Raw genomic sequence first — 21688 nt, 5'->3', positions numbered from 1 at the left:
ATCAAATGACGCCTGAATTTATGTGCTGTGGTTTGCTTTTAATGTTTTAATTAGACCTAAATAAACAGATGTTTTCCTTATTAGCAGTCACTGTTTTCCCTGGCTTTAATATCAGTGGCGGTGGGTTAATATAAGTGGATTCCCAAGTTTGGGGTAATTACCCGACTGTGGGCTTTAAAACATCTACCATGAGGTCTGGGATGATCAAAGTTTGATAATAAATGATCGAGAAGCTTTGGGGAGGGTTTATTTTATATATAAATAGTTTTGGACAATGTAGAGGTAGTTTGTATACAACATTACCTCCTTATTGCAGACCTAGTAATTATAATTTAAAGAAAGTAAGTTCTTTCATCTTCAAAAAATCACTCATTGCTTAAAAAATATCTGACTATTGAAGGCATAGTTAAGATTTTAAGTGGACTGAGTGAGCTTCTGTTTTGGTGTTTGTCTTCATACACCTGAAGTAGAATATCCTACTGCCATTGCCATTTATGGGTCCCAATTAATTTAGTTTCAGTCATGAAATGCCACCCAATTCACGTTCTAAGGGCGTGCAGGTGGTACAGTGGTTAGTGTGTATGACCCATGTACGGAGGCCTTAGTCCTCGACGTGGGCGACCCGGGTTTGAGTCCGGCCTGTTGTCCTTTGACGAATATCTCTCCCCCTCTCTCATACCCCCATTCCTGTCAGCCTACTGTAAGAAAAATGAGCCACTCCTGTGAAAATTAAAAAAAGAAATCCAACCCCACACCTAACACTAATTTGCAGTTTTCATCAGGTTGATTTAATGAATCACTGCCTGGCTCATATTCAAGACAAACTACATACTGCCTGTCCAAGTGTAATATAATACAATTGATGTAGTGAATAATGAAATAGAGAAGTTAAGTGTCTAATGCAGGAACCAGCAAATTGTGGCTCCAGAGCCAGATATGGCTCTTTAGTCCTTCCAAACTGGCTTTTTAATGCCTTTGGCTTGAAGTTCAAGAACCAACTGATATTTTATAGTTATAAGAAAATGTTGGTTTTTAGAAGTTTTTCAATTTCTTCATTAAATAGTTGTAACGAATTTCGTCAACAGAATGACACTGAGGGTACCCATATTATTTTATGTTATCTATCTAGACTGAAATTAAATTAATTCAAAGGGTTATATGGGGTTACAAATGTTACATTTGTTGCCCTAAATAAGTTTATTTTAGCTGAACTAATGGCAGCAGTGGCTCTATTGGTTGTGACGGTTGCATTCTCTAAGCTCCCACCTCAGCTCGTCAGACCACTTATCTGTAATGCTAATTCCTGCATACAGGCCCTTGCTTATCAGAGCAAAACCTACAGTGAAGCAGGTAAAGAGGGGCATAAACTGTAAAACTTTTTGCCCTTTTCTGGCTGATTCTCCAGTAATGGGAGAATTTTACAATTGGGCCGACTTTTAGCCTAATCGTGCGTCTTGTGTAACGAGGGATCAGGAATCATCAGGTTAGGAGAAAATCATGTTTGAAATTAAGGTAAGGTGGTCGTGGGCATATCGGTGGACATGCACAAACAAGAATTCTTCTTCTTCCTTTCAGATGAAAACACACAAGCAGGGCGGGGGTGTGAGTGAAATGGAGTTCTTTCTGTAAAATTGACAGATTTTAGTAGCCACGTTTGCTCAGCTATGTCTTTGTTTAAATATGTTGTCACCTTTTCTTTTTAGGGCTTTCAGCACACAAAATTGCACAAATTGCTAAAGAGGCATGTCTCACTCTAGTGAGCTTCATATTTAACAAGTGGCATCAAAACTTCCGTCTTTTTCCTCTTCTACTCGTTTGGCTTCCGGATAGACAAGTCCGTGCGGCCCCATCTCACTGCATAGCTGAGTCCGACGTGGTTTTTAGACGTGCAGAGTGAGCAGTTAGATCACATCAGAGTGTCAGGCCGCACTGTGTGAGAACATGCATCTTGAACTATGAACTTTTTAACCCTGTGGTTTCATCACATGGTGTGAGCCGTAGCTGTGTGCAACGATTAAAAATCAAACAGTGTGTGCCTGGGTTTAAAGTGTGGACTGAGGGGGCCATGGAGGCACTCCAGGACTGTTTTGAATGCTATGATTGGAACAGACATGGGCTATGTGGAGTCAACAATTCATCTCCATGTCATGTATTTGTTCTACCCAGCCACTGAAGCAGGTGAGTCCAATCTTCTCTGTGAATTAACCTGTGCAGATTGGACTCACCTGGTTAATTGGCTGGGTAGATTAAATACATGACATGGAGATGACTTGTTGACTCCACATTGCCCATGTCTGGATTGGAACATGTTCAAAGCTGCAGCTACATATGACAACATGATCAAAATTGATGAGTATGCCATGACTGTGTGAGCCTATATCAACAAATGCATTGAGAAGGTCAGCATCACAAATAACCTCATCACCCGGCCAACCAACCCCCCTGGATGACTGGGGAGGTTTGAAAATCGCTGAAAGCACAGAACTCAGCCATCAAGTCTGGTGACAGAGAGGCACTGAGGACAGCGTGTGCCAACTTGAACCGTGCCATCAGATCAGCAAAGCAGAACCACAGCCGGAAGATCCAGGTTCTCTTCCACAATACCAGCAACTCTAGGAGGATGTGGCAAGGCATACGGGTAATCACAGACTACAAAATGCATGCAGATTTCACACTTCCTCTCTGACAGGTAGCAGCACGTGAAGCTGGGAAAACATGTTTCAGACTCCCAGCTCTACAGCACCGGTTTCCCGCAGGTCTGTTCTTTTAATCTGCTCTTCTCCCTGTACACCAACAGCTGCACCTCCAGTTATCTGTCTGTCAAACTTCTGAAGTTCGCGGACGACACCCCCTCACTTATCTCTGATCATGACGAGTCCGCCTACAGATGGTAAGTTGACCTTCTGGCGACCGGGTGCAGGGAGAACCACCTTGAGCTCAACACTCTAAAAAACAGTGGAGATGGATTTGGTCTTCAGAAAGAACTCAGCCCCAGCTATCCCCATCACCCTATGTGACTCCAGAATTGACACTGTGGAGTCTTTCTTCTTCCTGGGAACTATCATCTCACAGGACCTATAGTGGGAGCTGAACTCCCTCACCAAGAAAGCCCAGTGGAGGATGTAATACCTGCAGCAGCTGAAAAAATGGTGCCCTTCTAATCCTCTATTATTGAGTCCATCCTCAATTCCTCCATCACCATCTGGTACACTGGTTCCACCACCAAGGACAAGGGCAGACTGCAGCGTGTCATCCGGTCTGCAGAGAAGGTGATTTGCTGCATTCTTCCATGACCTCTCCAGGATCTATAAGCCTCCAGAACTCAGAGTCATGCAGGGAAGAGGGTGGCTGATCCCATGCACCCCAGCCACAAACTATTTCAGACACTTCAGGCAGGTGGCTGCATTCCATCAGGACCAAAACCTCATGCCACAAGAACAGTTTCTTGCCATCCACTATCAGCCATATCAACAAGACCCAGAGTCCCCCATGACACTGACACTGTCTCTCTCCCTCCCCTGTTCAGGACCTAGAAGCTACACAAGTCCAGACCTCCTGCTTTACATTAACGCACAGTCTACTGTGTATAAACGATATAGCTATTTACTCTATATTGTATATAGCATATTGTATGTTTTATATTGTATATAGCTATAGATTATGTATTCTGTTTACATCTAAGTTGTCTGCACCATCAACACCAAGTGAAATTCCTTGTATGTGCAAACCTACTTGGCAATAACCTTGCATCTGATTCTGATTCTGGTTCACTCTGGTGACACATGACTGTGCCCCAAGGTTCACCACCAATCACATTGTGAAGTTTGCAGACAACACTTCTGTGCTGGGCCTCTTCAAAGACGACAACAACCAGGACTACAGAGAGGAGGTGGAGCAACTTATGGCCTGGTGTTGAGACATCGGCCTGATCCTGAATGTGGAGTAGACAAAGGAGATCATCGTTGACTTCAACCACGCTCCACTGCTCATCAACAACTCAGCTGCAGAAGTGGTCAACAGCATCAAATTCCTTGGGGTGCACATCACAGACCACCTCACCTGGACTATGAACAAAACCTCACTGGTCAAACGGACACAGAAGCACTTTTACTTCCTATCAATCTCCTATTCCATATTCCTCTCATTCCTGAACAAGACCCCAAGATACTTAAACTCCTCCACTAGGGCAGTACATCCTCCTCAACCTGGAGAAGGCGGTCTATTCCATACTCCTAGAGTACCCCCAACAGGACCCCCCGAGGGACACAGTCGAATGCCTTCTCAAGATCCACAAAACACATGTAGACTGGTTGGACAAACTCCCATGCAACTTCCAGGATCCTGCTGAGGGTGTAGAGCTGATCCAGTGTTACACGGCCAGGATGAAAACCACACTGCTCTTCCTGAATCCGAGATTCGACTATCCGACGGACCCTCCTTTCCAGAACCCCTGAATAGACCTTACCACGGAGGCTTTAGAGTGTGATTCCTCTGTAGTTGGAACATACTCTCTGGTCCACTTTTTTAAATAGAGGGACCCCCACCCCAGTCTGCCAATCCAGGGGAATGCCCCTGATGTCCACGTAATGTTGCAGAGTCGCATTAACCAACACAGCTCCACAAATTCCAGAGCCTTAAGGTACTCAGGGCGAATCTCATCCATTCGTGGGGCCTTGCCACTGGGGAGCTTTTTAACCACCTTTGTGACCTCAGCACCACAGATGGAAGAATCCAACCCGGAGCCCCCAGGCTGTGTTTCCTCAAGACGTGGAAGACCTGTTGGTGGAATTAAGGAGGTCTTCAAAGTACTGCATGCACCGACATACGATGTCCCGAGTCGAGGTCAGCAGCACACAACCCCGACTATAAATAGTGTTAGTACTGCACTGCTTCCCCCTCCTAAAACATCGGATTGTGGACAGGTCAATACAACCTTGCAGCCACAGCTACAACAAGCCGCCTCAACAATAGAGGCAAGGAACATGGTCCAACCAGACTCAATGAGAGTTAAAGCTCCTTCTCACGGGGGACTCTGCCAGACATTCCCAGCAAAGCCTCACAATACGTGTGGGCCTAGGTAGTGGCAGTGGTCGGTAGAGACCTCCGCCCCTCTCTTCACCTGAGGTTGGAAGGAATGGCCCACCTGACCTGATTTACAGATGTCATCACATCAATTCTAGCAGCCTGGTTTTCTTTTTAAAATGTCACAACTGTTGCAGCACACAGTACTTTTTGATTGAGGCGATTTTTGAAACGTAGTAATTATAAATAGCACTAAAGTTCTTACTAAGGAAAAAAAAACTAACTGTATTTGAGATTAAATAAGGATCAGATGATTCACTTTCTAATGATGCTAGACACTGTATAGTCTCTGACCCAAAATACACTAATAGTCAAAGTGCAAAGGGGTTGTGACATCCCACCAGGTAGTGACATTTGCAAGGTAAAGATCCAAACACAAATGATTTAAATGTATGTCAATATGATAAAAAATAGGAAAGTTAAGGCCAGAAATGAACTCCAGGGGTTAAGGGAATCCCTTAAATATTTCAGGTTTTTTTAAGTGCATTAGCTTGGATTTCCACAAAGATTAAATCCTTGTGTTGGTCTAAAAGGATGAATTCATGTCCTATACAACTTTAACTAAACAATTAAATACATAGGAAAATACATGTCTGCATTTTGTATGATACTGTTTACTCTTACATCAAAGTCAAAGCATTAGAGTGGCATCACAATGAAGCACTAAGAAATAGGAAACAAGTGATTAAGTAAAACAGTAAAACCTGGAATGCTTTTAAACAAAGGCACATTGGAACTTAACTATATCCATAGATATCTAGTATCTTCTGGTTTGTATTTATCTGGGTTAGTACTACGACAGAATCATAATCACATAAATACAAAAAGGTATTAAAAGAACAAAAAAAGATTATACCAAATGTACATGGGCTACATACATTTTCCACTGGAAAAAAGGCTCAAATATCTTTCCAGTGGGTATGATGGAGCATTCGGGCTGCACTACTTTGATATTCTTAAAAAAATTAGTTGTGGTGTAGTGAGAAGGTGGGTTTTCATTCGCTTCTAATGGCTTTATGTGAATGATTTTCTGCTGCTATAAATACCATCAGCCATAGAGAGGTGACAAAAGCACCCACATCTTTAATAATTGAGCAGTGCATGGCAGGTGGGCAGAGTGCCAGCGGTGCTGACTCACGACTTCAGCAGCACCGGAACAGTCTTACTCCAGAAAAAAAGGTTGGGTCTCACCACAGCCATGCAGCTCGTGCTGTAGCGGGAATCCTGAGGAAGACTTCCAAAGCTCAGTGGCAAAGCACTCTGCCTAGGAAAAGCCTGTTCAATATAGCATGAGTGAGACCAGTTGCTCCCTTAAAGTCTCTCACATGAAGAGTCTGGCAACACATTGCTGTAGTTTTGTTATGTTATAAAACTGTAACATCTGAATGTATTTTGATTTTATGAATAAAAGAAACTGGGCCGTTGTTAGGCTGCCACGCAAGAACAGACACTAAAAGTGGGCCAAAGAGATGAGGAGGTGATGAAAATTTTAAACTATTCTGCAACTGTGAAGCTCAGTTTTATGAGAGAACAACAAGACCCAAAAGAAACAGACAGGCAGAAAAAAAAGACATCTGCAATGTTCTCTAAATCTATTTAAGTAAGTGCAGTAAAAAAAAAAAAGTTTTCTGAATAAGAAGTGCCGACAGGAACAAACATTAAACATACCGTACATTTATAAACTTATTGTAGTTACTCTTCAGATTTTAAAAGACAGTTGGCGTCTCTACCAGAGCACGGTTAAAGAGGCAAAAAGGGAATATTTGGCAAATATCATTGCTTCAAACAGTCATAACCCACGTGTTTTATTTAACACCATTGACTTTGTGCTTAATATTTCTCAGAAGGCCTGTTTGGAAGCTTCTCCTGATGTGTGTGATGATTTTATGCGTTTCTTTATTGAAAAGGTTGGTAGTACCAGGGCTCTTATCACAGCTCCTGACTCTGACCCTTCAATTTCAGTCCCTTGCTCGGCTACTTTCAATCAGTTTGAGCCTGTGACTGTCTTACTGTTAGAGGATGTGGTTCGCCACATTAAGCCATCAGGTTCCCCCCCAGGATGCTGTGCCTCCACGACTTTTTAAAGATATTTTACCTAGCATAGGGCAGCCTGTTCTTGCAATTATAAATAGCAGTCTGTCCTCAGGTGTGGTCCCTGCTAGTTTTAAACATGCAGTAGTGCAGCCACTGCTTAAAAAACCTGGCCTTGATCCGACTGTTCTGGCTAATTATCGGCCTATTTCGAAGCTGCCTTTCCTTTCTAAGGTTTTAGAGAAAATTGTGTACTGTCAGCTGACACAGTTTTTAGATGACAATGGCATTCTGGAGGTTTTTCAGTCAGGCTTTAAAACTCTTCATAGTACAGAATCTGCTTTAATAAGAGTTTTTAATGACGTTCTTCTTGCATGTGATTCTGGTCACCATGTTGTTCTGATGTTACTTGACCTAACTGCTGCCTTTGATACAGTAGACCACAATATTTTAATATCGCGATTACACCACATTGCTGGTATTGATGGCACTGTTCTTAAATGGTTCAGGTCTTACCTGGAGGAGAGAACTTTTTCAGTGAATATTAGTGGCTCTAAATCATCTGTTGCTTCAATGTCTTATGGTGTCCCACAGGGCTCAATTCTTGGCCCACTGCTTTTCTCTCTTTATATACTGCCTCTGGGTTCTATCCTTAGGAAACATGGGATTTCTTTTCATTGTTACGCTGATGATTGTCAGATTTATTTGCCCATACAGCAGCAGGATGTACATTCAATCAAACATCTCCTGGCATGTCTAGGAGATATTAAAGCTTGGTTGGCCTTGAACTTTTTAAACTTTAATGAAAACAAAACAGACGTGATGGTGTTTGGACCCAGTGGCTCTTGTGAGTCCTCCTCTGTTGACCTGGGACCTTTGCAGGTATATTTTAAACCTGTTATTACTGATCTTGGTTTTAAGGTGGACAGTGATTTTAAATTGGACAGCCAAATTAGAGCCGTGGTTAAGTCCAGCTTTTATCATTTAAGGCGATTGGCGTCAGTGAAACATTTTCTTTCCAGGCAGCATTTTGAAACACTGATCCACGCTTTTGTTTCAACTCGATTGGACTACTGTAATGCACTTTATCTGGGTGTCAGTCAGTCGCTGCTCTCACGTCTGCAGCTAGTACAAAATGCTGCTGCACGACTTTTGACAGGTACTCGAAAGAGAGAGCATGTGACCCCTGTCCTGGCCTCACTTCACTGGCTGCCTGTATATTTTAGGATTCATTTTAAAATTCTTATGTTTGTTTTTAAATCATTGCATAATCTTGCCCCAGCTTACCTCTCTGAGCTTCTTCATCCCTACGTACCCCATCGGTCTCTCAGGTCAGCAAATCAGCTGCTCTTGGAGGAACCGAGAACAAAAAGGAAGCTCAGAGGGGACAGGGCTTTCTCTGTTATGGGCCCCAAATTATGGAATGACTTACCTTTGCAGGTCAGAGAGGCCCCTTCTTTGCCCATTTTTAAAGCTCGTTTTAAAACCCATCTATTTTACTTGGCTTTCAACACCAGTGGGATCTAGTTTTAAATTGTATGTTTTTTGCTTTTAAACTGTTTTTAAATTATTTTTATTATGTTGTGTTCTTAAACTGTACAGCACTTTGTATCAACTGTGGTTGTTTTAAAGTGCTTTATAAATAAAGTTGGTATGGTATGGTATGGTATGGTAGTTCTTGCATACCAAGATTATAGGTGTTAAGTGCAGAGTAACAACTAATAATTTATACATTTAATAACTTTGAACTACACCAAAAAAACAAAAGCTGAAATTCAAACTTGCTGTTGTTTTTCTAAAAAATTCACTGACAATATACAAAACTATATTATCGTGTGAGCAACGGGATGGTAGAACAAGACTCCATCAATCGTTGGGTATGATTTCATAGATAGCTATGGTATCTTGAAGGGTAAGCACATATTATCAACATCTTGGGGGTGTGTCCTTAGCCTCATTCTCTATTCAATATTCCTTTGGGCTGTTCCCACATTTTAACTTTCTTTTACCAGAAAATAAATCCATTGATATTGTTAATTTTAAGGATGTCCTCTCCTCGCACCCTGCGCAAGGTACAGACATGTCAAAGACAAAAGATGTAATTATTGACTTGAGAAAATCTAAGTGCTACACACATACTGTACGCACTTTTCTGAAACACAGGTTGAGAAAGTTGAGAGCTTCAGGTTCCTGGGTGTGCACATCACTACTGACATATTTTAGCTAATATGAAACTATAATCCAAATAATTGGCATGGTATTCTCTGTGGATACTCGAGTTTTCTCCCATGGTCCAAAGACATAACAGTTTCTAAATTGTCCTTTGGTGTGTGTGTGTGTGTCTCTTTGTATTCCTCTGTTGCTCTGCAACAGACTGGCGATCTGTCAAGGGTGTATCCTGCCTCTCGTCCATGGATGGATGGATGGATGGATGGATGGATGGATGGATGGATGGATGGATGGATGGATGGATGGATGGTATTCTAGCAAGCATCCAGCTGTGCTACTGTGCCATGTTGTTTTAGGCCATTAGTTTTGAGATCATAGGTGGGACACATAAACAGCAATGTCTTGATATAGGATAAGGATAAAGTAATAGGATTACCTAACACCATGCTATGCTGTGTTGACACCACAGACAATTCACTTACCTCAGCCTGCTAAATCCTCAATGAGATCGCTAGACATCTAATATTTTAGCTAATAATTATATAACCACTGGGGGGAACCTAACTGGTTTGCAGAGAGCATTAAATATTGAGCAATCATCAAACATAAAAGAAAAATTGAAAAAGATTGTAAAATAGTTATATAAATATCTCTAAAAGTGGTGCCCTTTCGATTTTACAACTTTTATATTGATCAAAACTAGAGAAAATATATCTGTTTAAAAACATGTGATTCCTAAAAGATATAGAATTGGTTTAAAACTATTGCACAGAAATCCATGTTTATCTTCTTAGGGACAAGAATGTTTAGGTAACAATGGTTGAGATACAGTGTGTAAAATTAAGTTTGAATGTTTTGTTTTGAAGAAATCTCCAATATGGGGTAAAACTGGGGCCAAAACAAGTACAGACAAACTCTGCTGACATGTCTAAATGTGACATTTCCATACTGTAATCATAGACCAGGTAAGCAAAGTAACTTGATAGAGAGGACTCAAACATCACTAGATCTGATGCATTGGTTTAAAGTAACATAGTGGGCATCTTTCTAAAATTTTAATGTAAGCCTTCTAATACATGATTAAAAACCTTAGAAACCTATAAATCCAAGGGATCTCTAAGAGCAGAGCACAGAGTCAATGCACCCTTGTGTGATTCCACCACTGTTGTCTTTAGGAAAAAAAGGGGAAAGGTAGTTGTTTTCTTGGATCACTCCTGAAGAAACAAATTGTAGAGTTTGAACACTTAAGTTTGTTTAGCTTTCACTCGAGTGTGTGTGAGGATTTTATGAGAGCAGTGATTTGGAAGGAAACATGAATGACTTTTGAGCGAGGGAAGGAGCATGTGCGTGTGCATGTGTGTGTGTGTGTGTGCACGCTTGTGTGTCATCTCCAACTGAGCAGCAGGATGCAGACAACCAGGAAGAGATAAGCGAGGGTGAATGGAGGGAGCTTTGCATGTGTGCGTATCCATCGTGTGAGTAAGCTTGGGGTTTATGTGCTCGTGTGGGGAAATCACTTCACAAAGGACCTGGAAGTGCACGTTCCCCTGTCTGCCAGCGCTGGACTCAGAGGAGATAAGCAGACAGCCAAATATTCCCCTTGTGTTTTCCCAGCAAAAACAGGAGGCGGAATACCAACCACTCAGACCGATGCCACAGGGTCAGGCCTGGAATGAGTTGTGCTCCCAGGTCTTACAAGCTGCACATTGAAATACAAAACTAAAAAAAAAATGAAATCCAGTATTATGTATACGCAGGAGTGAAAGATAAAATACGTTGTGACTTCATAGCTGTTAGATAATATATGCGCTTGGGGTGTGCCAAAAACTCCCATTTACAAAAGAATCATGATTCTCAGTTCTATGATTCAGAAGAGATATAAACCTGACTCAAATGTATTTTAAAAAAAAACAAAGACATTTTGCTAGCTGGTGGCCTCCATTTATTCATTTACTATGTGGGATGTACTGACATAACTAAAAGTATCACAACAGATTGGATACTACAAAACTGGAGATAAGAGAGATTCAGCCAGCCTCACCTTCATTGGAAGACAAGGATTTTGACTCATTTTGAGATTTAAAAAATGCCTGAGATGTCCATATATGACAGAGTGCAAGGTCTCTAACATAAAGATTAGATACTTTGAAAACATCAAAAATGTGGGAACTCACGATGCCAGGCATCACTAGGAGTTGAAGGTACAGAGCAGAGTCAGTCGCCTGCAGCAGACAGACACATTCTGGAGTGGTTCACTTCATTGCTAAATACTCTTAGGGCCGGATCTATCAAAGGTTTGCGTGTATTAAAACGTGAGCTATTTCACTGCGCACGCTAAAAAATGTACAAACTGATCTATCAACAGCGTGCTAAAAGGATTTGGTCTTTAAAACGTGCTAAATAGCGTCTCTTATCCATTTAGCACTTTTTCTGCAATGAATATGCAATATGGGGCGTTTACACGCAAAAGTGCGTCTTGTGGGAGGAGAACATGTAAATATATTAATTTAGCACTCGCAAAGTGATTTATCAAACCTGAAAGCAATTTTGCTAACGGTATCTGACTCTATATTTAACACGTTTCAAAAGAAGGTGCAAATGGTCTGTATGCGTAATTGCGCACACATGGCAGCGGTTATTGTCGCAAGAAGGAGACATGGAAATGAAGCAAGGAGACGCAGAGAACGCATTTTTTCACTCCGTGTGAATATTTTTTGAATGAACGAGGAAACGATCATCAAAACATTTTGTTTATCCAGCATTGCCATTTTGGAGCTGTTGGGGGAACTCCGAATGGATTTGGAGCCACAAGGAGGACCCACGCAATACCAGATATCACTAAACTCCTTGCAACATTGCACTTTTTTGCATCTGGGTCATTCCAGCGTACGGTTGCAGCGAGAGCTGGGATCTCCCAATCTAGTTTTTCAGAAGTGCTGAAAAACGACGTTCTAAATGCCATGTCGCCCTGACGCCCTACCGGAAAACCCCGACCTCCCCCCTGCGCCTGTGGGGGGAGGTCGGGGTTTTTTTTGGAGGGGGTGGGGGGGGTCACTGTAAGATTTAAATTTTTTAATGCACTACAAACTACAAATTACTTTTCCGCAAACCACAAAACGCGCAAAACCATCATTTAAATAGGGCGTCTCCAACAGTTTTGCACCTGCCACCAGTTACGCAATCGCTCTTGTTAAATCACCCGCAAACCATGGTTCAGCCCCTTGCGCAAAATTCCAGTTTGCGAGCGCAAATTACTGCACGCAAAATTGGATCTTGATAAATCCGGCCCTTAGTGTGGTGGAGAACGAGGGGTTGATCTCCATGTTTCAGACAAAGGAGCCTTTATAAACCATACCACCTTGTAAGTGTTTCACTAAGACAGCTGTACAGTTGCTTTACTGAAAGACTAAAAGAAAGGTAACCAGTGACTTTAGTAAAATGACCACAGTGGCACCAACATGTGATGCATGGGCATCAAGGGGAACCTAGTGTTCTGTTACATTCGTCACTTACTATAAAACAGATATATTGCTGTTCAAATCCAGTGTTTATGCATGAAAACCATACAGCCATAAATGTAAAAGCCATGTGTCACTCCATGAAAAATAGAAGCAAACAGTGGTGACTGCTGAATGTATCTGATAACACTGCCAACATGATCCCCACTACCTAGACTGACAACTAAACACCAATACATAGATTTGTCAACCATAATAACTCATAGTTGAATCGAAAAACATAAGATTCTAACACCTAATATTAAATAGGGAGGTTAGAATTCTTAATAAAAAAGAATAAAGCCTTGTTTTTTCAGATTAAACTACCACTTCCAAAACAACCTTTTAGGTGACAGTTCATATATGTGTTGGATGCACAGATGGGTTTAACAAAGGTTTCAAAGATTGTGAATAGAATAAAGATAATGGTATGTGGCAGGTCATTGTTAAATTTGCTGTATTAGAAGTCTGACATAGTGGAAAATTTGTAAATCTTCTTTTGGAAAGTAAGCTTGTATAAGCGATGCAAACAGCAACTTTTAAACAGAGCTTACACAAGGAGAAATGGGCTTGTGCATGCCCTAGCACGTGTTTATTTGCCATTGTCTCTCAGGAGCGGGTACAGGGTTGTACATGTCCATTTTTTCTTTAAAAGTGGAGAGGAATTGACTTTTCAAAAATTAGCTAAAATCCTCCACAATTCCTTTAAGTTTCAACAAAGGTTTCTCTAAGTTGAACTATTCCTTTAAGTTTCAGGACAACAGCAGATAATTTTAGTATTATTATTTCTATTATATTAAAATTATCTGCATTGGTTATTAAAAAAAAATTTTGTTCATAGTATTTCTTATAAGGGTTTCAAACATTAACCTTACTTACTGTCTCCGCCCTTAAACCACTAATGCTTAAAGATCCACAAAGAAGCTTTGCTTAAAATACAGTTCAATTGAGGTGGCACCTGTAGATCACTGGGATAAGTAGTTGTCTTGCAATTACAAAATTGTGGGTTCCTCCTGCCACATGTTAATGTGCCTCTGGGCAAGGCAATTAACTCATGCAAACTTCAAAACCTCCTGTATTGAAAGAGTATCAGACAGCAGAGTACCCAACCAGTAGGTCATCAGTTAGAGCCAATCAAGCTGTAAACGTGCCAATACAAATCAACATTCTATTTATTCACTGCAGCTCTAAAAAAAAACTTCTATTGTGATTAAAACAAGCTTTTCTCCGTTATCACTAAATCAACTGCTACCATTGACAAAAATATTGACATAAAGAGTGAGCGTGATGACTTTTAATGATAATCTCCCTTTTTACTGACATATGTCATTCTTTTCATGATGCCAAATGTGATCTTAGTTTATGTGAGAAGGGATTTAATTAACTGTAATCAGTTTAATGCAACCCTATTATAGGATTCAAACCTGTCTGTTTGATAACATTCTTCTCACATTCATAATATTGGTGTCTTTACAGGTCGGCATAAAAGGTTGATCAGTCAGCTGCAGTTGATCCAGAATTTCTCCACTGGTCCTCACTAAAACTACGAAACTAGAGTGCATCAGTATATGACACCAGTTCTTGAGTCCTTCCATCAGTTTTCGTTGAAATTTAATGACACATACTAAAATATTTAAAAAATATTAAGTATCAGTGTCTGGTGTACTGGTCTTATATCTAGTGGTATCCAATACTAGCATTTGCAGCATCACACACCTCTGTGACTTTTTATATGAGGATATCGGGTACTTGTTAAATATGTTCCATTTTAAGCTTCATATCTAAATCTGAGAGTGTTATTTCTTTCATATGTATTTACAGCAAAAAAGAACAAGAAAAAACACAACTTACGCGGTTTTCACTCAATTATTTTGAACTACAGAACTCCCTCAGACACTGAAACCAATGTAGTGTCTGTGTAACCTGCTGGGCTTCCATCCAAACACGTCTCACAACACAAACTGTATGTTTTTAGCACAGCTAAAAGCCACAGAGGCAACAGGAAATCACTTTTAGACAGATCTGTGTAATTTAGACATAAAACAACCCACAAGCTACTCAACAGGGTTGGCCGGTTTGGTATGAGCAAAAAGCATGTTAGGTCATAGTTAGTTAGCACTCTGGGTGAAGTTCATATTTGTGTAAATAAGATATAGACACCCCTAAATAAAAAATAAAACTAAACATAAATCCATACTTAAGAATTTAATCACCGGTCAAAACAACTCATAACAGTCTGTGATGCTTTTGCACGAAGCAGGGGAGATAAAAAATGGAAAAGGTTTGATTTTCTCTGTTAGAAATTTAAAAACCTCTCCAGGGGGGTTAACACACAGTTTGACTAAATTCAAGCTTTTTTTCACAACAGCTGGGGAATTTCTTGTCACTTTCAAACCAGAAAAGTTATTTTAAATAGCAGAGATAAATATTTAAAGGAAAACTAATTTACTGATGGAAATACAAAGCTATGTGATTTAAAAAAAATAACAACCAATGTATTCTTTGCAGCTTTGCAAAGAAAACTCCCCAGACACCCAGTAGTCATTTGTTCGTATAATACTTCCACACTTTAAAAACATTGAATAAAATATCTTAGCATAATCTCATTTAACCTCAATTTAAATTGAATGTCTAAGATTATTAACTGCTAAATTAAGCCTTTTTGATTTTATGGAGAAATGTTAGGAAGATATTTCTATATTATTATGAATTGGTTGAGCAGTAACCCTACGGCCAGCTGTTAAAAATACAAACTTCTAAAAACTGCAGATTGAAACTGTTTGACTGATGGAACGCTTACAACAGGACATTTGCAAACAACTATTTTTATCATTCTTGTATGTATGACAAAAAAATGTAGCCACCTTATTTCAGCCAGCAGGGCTACAAAAAAACTAGAAACTCCAGTTAACAGGTTCTAAATAACTAGAAGAATAGGAATACTATGATAAAAGACTTTAAATCTAGTAACAAGCTTCATCACATCTCAGTTGATTTGAAACAACTGCATATGTAATAGAATACTAAATTTGTTTAGTTTTTTATTTTCAAATAAATTCTTTTGTAAAAAACATCTCGACATAGTGATGCCAAATATACTGCACATTGACAACACTGCTGCAAAATGCAAGTACATTAAACTCAAATGCTGCAGACATTGGTCTGATATCAGCCAAAAAAAACAAAAAACAAGTATATCAAATATATCGGCCTGCATCTAAAATCTCTGATATAATAATGCTGATAGAAACACTCAGCTTCTATCACTTCTGTTTAAAGTTTATGTTAATAATAATCGGGTCGTTTAGGTTCTCATACCTATTAATATTAAGTATTACTGTTTTGTTTAAGTAAGTTCACTTTATGAAGCCTTTTCTAATAATATATAAAGTATTTATAATTGGTGCTTATATTGTATTGAGTCAATAATCATATCAATCAAGAGTCTGACCAATTATCTGATATTTGCAAAAGTTGCTAACTCTGTGCTGACAAAGTAGAAAATAAATGTATGTCATAACCGACTTAACATTTAGAAAATTACAATTATTTAATTATGTTTTGACACTGAAAAACACATTATAAGATATGCAAAAAGGGTAAAAAAGAAAGGGTAAGAAAGAGTGTAACTACACTGATAGAGAATAGAATATAAGAGAATAATCTAGTTGGCAAACGCAAGCTTAAAAACCATCTCTGAAGAGAGAAAACGTTTTTTTTTCATTACACCTTAGATAAAAATGAGAAACGTTCAAGTTAATAAAGGAAGGAATCCTTGCAGCTGCCATAAAATTGTTTTTTCTATGTGAGCTTGTGTCCTTTAAAGAGATATCGCCCTAAATGTGATGCATCCTATTGCCTTTTGAAAGTTTTCACTGGTACCATAAGCAACATTTCTACTAGAATCGGAGAAAAATCATAACATTCCAGCTCCAAAAAGGGGAGTGAGCTATTCCACTGAACATAGAAGGTGCTGATGAGGTGTGAGATATTTCATGCACACATAGAAACGCGCTTTGTGGCTTTAGATGAAACATTATTTACTCAAAGAAGCTCCAAATATCTTGCAAAAGGCTTCACATTTTATTGTAAAGAGTGTCGGTGTTAAAGAGAGAAAGGCTTTCCACGGTGCACTGGATTCCAGCTGTTTTTCATCTACACTGATGGTTGATTGAACATCTGCACACATGCACAACCCCTCTCTGGAACAGCTGTCCCGACCACAAATCGGGAGCTCTTCCAGAACCTACTGATGATGCACCATCTGAAAGGGGTTGCTTTAAAAACTGTAACTTGACTTTAATCCTGCAGCAGGACCTTCTCCCGACTGCAGGATCACATTAGAGTCATAAAGGATGGATAAAAAAGAATCGAATGCGCACGAGCGCAAAGACGCACGCGCGCTGTCATCCCCACCAACACACACACACGTGCCTGATCGTAGCCAGATGTGTGTATGGATCAGAAGGAAATATTACTCTCATCATTTCATTTAATACAACTGTTGAAAATGGACTCACCGGCTTTACACGGATCTTTGTAGTCAATGCTCTCCACTTTCTCTTCTTCGTAGTAATCGAATTCGGGCTCCTCGTAGTCGAAACAATTAGAAATAGTAAGTTTCCCCCAGAAAGTCAAGCCCGCAAGCACCAGCGTAATCCAGCGCATTTTAGCGGCCAGTCCCAAGGGCACACGGTCCATTTGGTGATTAAATGAACAAATAGGAGACAACTGGTCTTCTCCTGTATTGTTTTAGGAGATGAGCAGCGTTTCAAAGGGTCCTCATGGTGATGATCGAGGTCCTCTCTGGTAGCTTGGCTGTGGATAGTTACTGCCTCCTGCGCTCCTTCATGGTTAAGTGGGGCATCTGTGAGTCACAAAGCGCAGAGGAGCCCAGCAGTCCTCCGCCGTGTCTTCTCAGGTGAGACTGGAGGAGAAGAAATTAGAGAGTAGCGGTGAGATCAGGACTCAGGAGCTTCTGAGCGTAAAGACGCACGGCGGTGTCTGCGCTGCGCGCACACAACAAACATCCGCGTCGCATACTGCCTGCTTGCGCGGATGTCGCTCCCTCTCTGAGGTTACAGCCTCTCACTCAGCCTGTCTATCCTCATTTACGCGCACCACCGCATACCTGCACCCTTTCAAAACTTTCCTTTGTTCTTATTCTGAGTCTTTGGAGCTAAATTTCACCACACCAAGTTAAAAAAAAGGTCAGCCTCTCTATATCCTATGATCTCAGTGCACCAACACTAGAGGAAGCGCAGCAAGATTATTACAGGCAATTGGACTCCACACGTAAAATAGAGACTGTTTCCATGAATAAAACCGGTAGCGGTAAAACTAACAGGGCCTTAGCAAAATTGCCTGCAGGTTCTTTTTTTATTTTTTGGTTATTTAGAGGAATCTGCCAAGTAGGTGACAGCCAAACCATAAATACTTGAAGAGATGCATACAAGAAGACACCTTTAGGCTGTAGCCTTAGTGTGAGAAGTCAGTCTTTTATTCTCCACTATTCTCTTCATTGTCATGGAAGAAGCAGAAAAAAACATCGATTTCATGCATATAAGTGGGGGAGCAGCTCTTAAGTGTTTATAGAACATGGCCTGCAGCTAAATGGTTCAAAGTAGCCCTATTAAAGGGGTGATATGAGGAAAAACTATTTTTGGAAATTTGAAGGATGTGCTTCTATTAGCTGCATGGTTATACATCAGTTATTGTAAATAAATGTGTAATTTCTCTGTTATTAAATATATAAAACTGTGTATTTTCTTTGGTGCAAATATGTGGAACTTGTTAAAGTATATTAAAGCATATAAGAACATATGCTTTTATATAAATGCCAATATGCTTCTCCTCATTTTATATTTGAACAGGTCTGTCAATCAAGGAAACTGCATGCATATCTTTTTTTTAAATGTATATGGTATAGTGAGAACAAAAGAAATCACAATCTTTTAAAAGGGGTCAGAAGTCAAATGAATAGGAAAATCGGTATTAGGAGGAAGAAAATTTAATCAGTGCTTCTCTTCAACTTCTATATTTATTAATACGTCTCTTTTGTGCTACATAGCCAATAAGACAATAAGCTGTTCAATAACATTACAGATGTAAATGAAGTTGTTTTTTTTTATTTAACAGTTACTTTTTATTTCAGTTCTGATTGATAGTTATGACTTGAAAAGGAGCCTTAACTTTCTGATTCACTCTATACAATATGAAACACAGGAGAGCAGCCCTCAGACTTGAGTGTTTTTCTCTCTAAATCAGGAACTGAATACAAGAATCTAGACACCGGCCTAAAATGTCCCATATCTACAGTCGACGTTACTGTAAAAGCTGCACAATGTCCTAAGTATGATCAGTCCTCTTGAGCCTAACAGAGTGAGGGGCCTGGAAGGAAAGGGTTAAAAAAAAATCTCAAAAGCTCACTGTTTGCTTGCTACAGTGCAGCATAGAGAGACATATTAGTATCCCCAAGTCTCCAATAAAAGCTTGAATGTGTATTATAGAAAAAAGAATTCCCTTCCATCACCAGCATAAGTTTGCATGGAACATTGCACTTTTACATAAAATGAAAATAACCTTTTTAAAAACCAAACTGTCAAGACTTGAAAGAAAGGCTCAATATGGAGATAAAACCCAATGCTGACTGTTATGCATAGTGGAGGCTCTGTGGTGCTTCTGTTCAGCTTGTTCTTTTGACAAACCCATGCAGGTATTATTATTGAGGTATGGCATCATGCACTCTCAGTCACCTAGAGATTTCAAATAAAAAATGTGTTGGTCTCTGGCAGGAACGCAAAACTGTCTTTCAAGACAATCTAGATCCAAATCACAAGGCTAAATGAAAACTGAAATGGCTAATTGGACACAAATAACCATTTTAGGTCTATCTGAGTCTCCAGACCTATAACTCCCTTAATAAGGATGCTGGCTGAGCTCAAGTAACAAGAGCATAAGGGAGGAAATTGGACTCTGCATGATTCTAGAATGTGCAAAGGGGATATTCTGATATCTCGTTCTCTCTCTGCATGGGTTGCAATTTTTTCCCCTAATAAAGGAAGCTTTATTAGGTGATGTGTGATACTAGAATACTTCTTGTGCCATATTTGATTTTATGAGTAGCAAATATTCCTTTGCTTGGAGATCATGCGTCTGTGTTTCAATGTGGATTTATTTAAAGGATTTTGATATTTTTAGGGAATGTTTTATAAACCATGTCTCCAAAAGTTCCATCCTACTATGAAACAGTCCGGTTTATCTGAATAACACACATTTCCTCAAGGTGCATCTCTCTGCTTGCTTGCATGATCTCACTTGAATTGGTTCATTTTCTCACAATCTGGCACCAAAAAGGTCTCAATCTTTCAACTATAACTTGCCCATGAGCTGTAGGCTGCAAGCAGCAGTTGTTGACAGACAGACGCTGCAGCCTGTGAACACCTTAAACATAAATCCTCCGCAAACGAGCTTCCCTCTGTGCGTCTCTGCAGCTTACCTGCTGCCTTTACCTGTCCGGGGGCGCGTCGGTTTCCCGCGGAGCTTTTAACACACCCATCATGCTGTAAACGCAGACAGATTTATTTCCTATTGAGCGAGGGTTTTCCAATTGGATGTGGTTCCAAACGTGTCCGCTTTCCCCCCTGGTATCATCGGGGAGATTACCGGAGCGTTGTCTCTGTCCCTCCTGACTTAATCCTGCCCTCGGGGAGAGGTGACGTCACACTATCAATCCATCCGCAAGCTGTCCACGTCCCCGCAGGCATGGACGCAAATCCCCTGGAGGCAGCACACACACAGAGGCAGAGACACACATCTAGAGTTCATGTGTTGCGGGTCAACACACTGTTGATCTTTCTGCCCCCAAATGACCTCTGTGTGTCTTTAAAAGTAGAAACAAAGTTAAATGAGCAGCAGCCAACAGGCATGATCAAGTTCCTGATACGAACTTGGATTAAATGTCTGATGAGGGGTATGTTTATTTAAGTAGTCAAACATTTATTGTTGGGTTTTTTTATTGATCAGAAAAGCGAAAGTAATACTGCTGTAAAAGGCACGACCAGCAGAGGGTGCTAAAGAGCGAATGCTTAGATCAGCTAAATATACCTTATTGCTCCCTCCAAGAGTTATTTTTACGCCATAATTTTTAAATTTTGACTTGTTTTGTACCTTATAGATTGTGGAAAACATCGGGTTAGGATGTTTATTCTCTTTTTCCTGAAGGACTATGGTTGCCCTGGTTTTTCATAAAGGCCAGGTATGTACTATTTGTCTTATTCTCCAAGCTAAATTGTGCATAACCTCACTTTGCTCTTAACTTCTCCACAGTGGTCTCTAACTAACTTATTGGTTAAAAGAACATTAATCATTTCTTATAATTAGGGTATCATATCTGCTTATTACTGAAATCCAAAAGGTACTGCAACCAGCAGCAGTGCGATGCCTTCCCTCTTAACCTTTAATCTGGATGGATGGATGGATGGATGGATGGATGGATGGATGGATGGATGCAACAAACATCTACATCTACAAGACTGTTTCTTCTTTTAGGAGAGCTTTATTTTAGCTGTGCATTTACAGTTAATATGTTTCTCCAGTATAGCTACTAATTAAGTCAGTGTAAGGCATTGAGTCAAATTCTCCAACCCCTCACAGCAGGTCTGTGTGGGCAACATCCAGCCAATCTATTCAGCAAAATGCTTCTTTAAAAAAAAAAAAGATCCAGCAATTGCTGTTAAGTGCTGTGTGCAGTTATTTTTGTCCCTATTTAAAGCATGTATTGATTGTTGAGTCTCTGAAACTCTGTGAAAGTACCTCGCCAGCATTTTGACCCTGCATACCGGCCACCTCAGCCCCTCCCTGAAACTGCATTCACTTCCAAAGAGACACAGAAAGGTAAAGAGAAACAC

General features: G+C 40.1%; 1 protein-coding gene across 2 annotated transcripts in view; it reads right to left on the bottom strand.

Moving 5' to 3' along the window:
- The window catches only part of tll1 (tolloid-like 1), a 76259-nt gene extending 55736 nt beyond the window's left edge, over positions 1-20523 (bottom strand). The window contains exons 1-2 of one of the 2 annotated variants that reach the window (XM_038271905.1): positions 20278-20523; positions 17300-17706 (exon numbers count right to left, since the gene is read on the bottom strand). In XM_038271905.1, the coding sequence (XP_038127833.1) occupies positions 17300-17480 (181 nt within the window). In that variant the 5' untranslated portion in view covers positions 17481-17706; positions 20278-20523. The remainder of the gene's footprint in view (positions 1-17299; positions 17707-20277) is intronic. The other variant, XM_038271906.1, reaches the window with a different exon arrangement.
- Between the last annotated feature and the right edge of the window lie 1165 nt (positions 20524-21688).

Source organism: Cyprinodon tularosa, unplaced genomic scaffold, assembly GCF_016077235.1.
Source record: "Cyprinodon tularosa strain WSP-4 unplaced genomic scaffold, ASM1607723v1 ctg81, whole genome shotgun sequence".
Taxonomy (NCBI): domain Eukaryota; kingdom Metazoa; phylum Chordata; class Actinopteri; order Cyprinodontiformes; family Cyprinodontidae; genus Cyprinodon; species Cyprinodon tularosa.
This window is presented reverse-complemented; position numbering and strand designations above follow the sequence as displayed.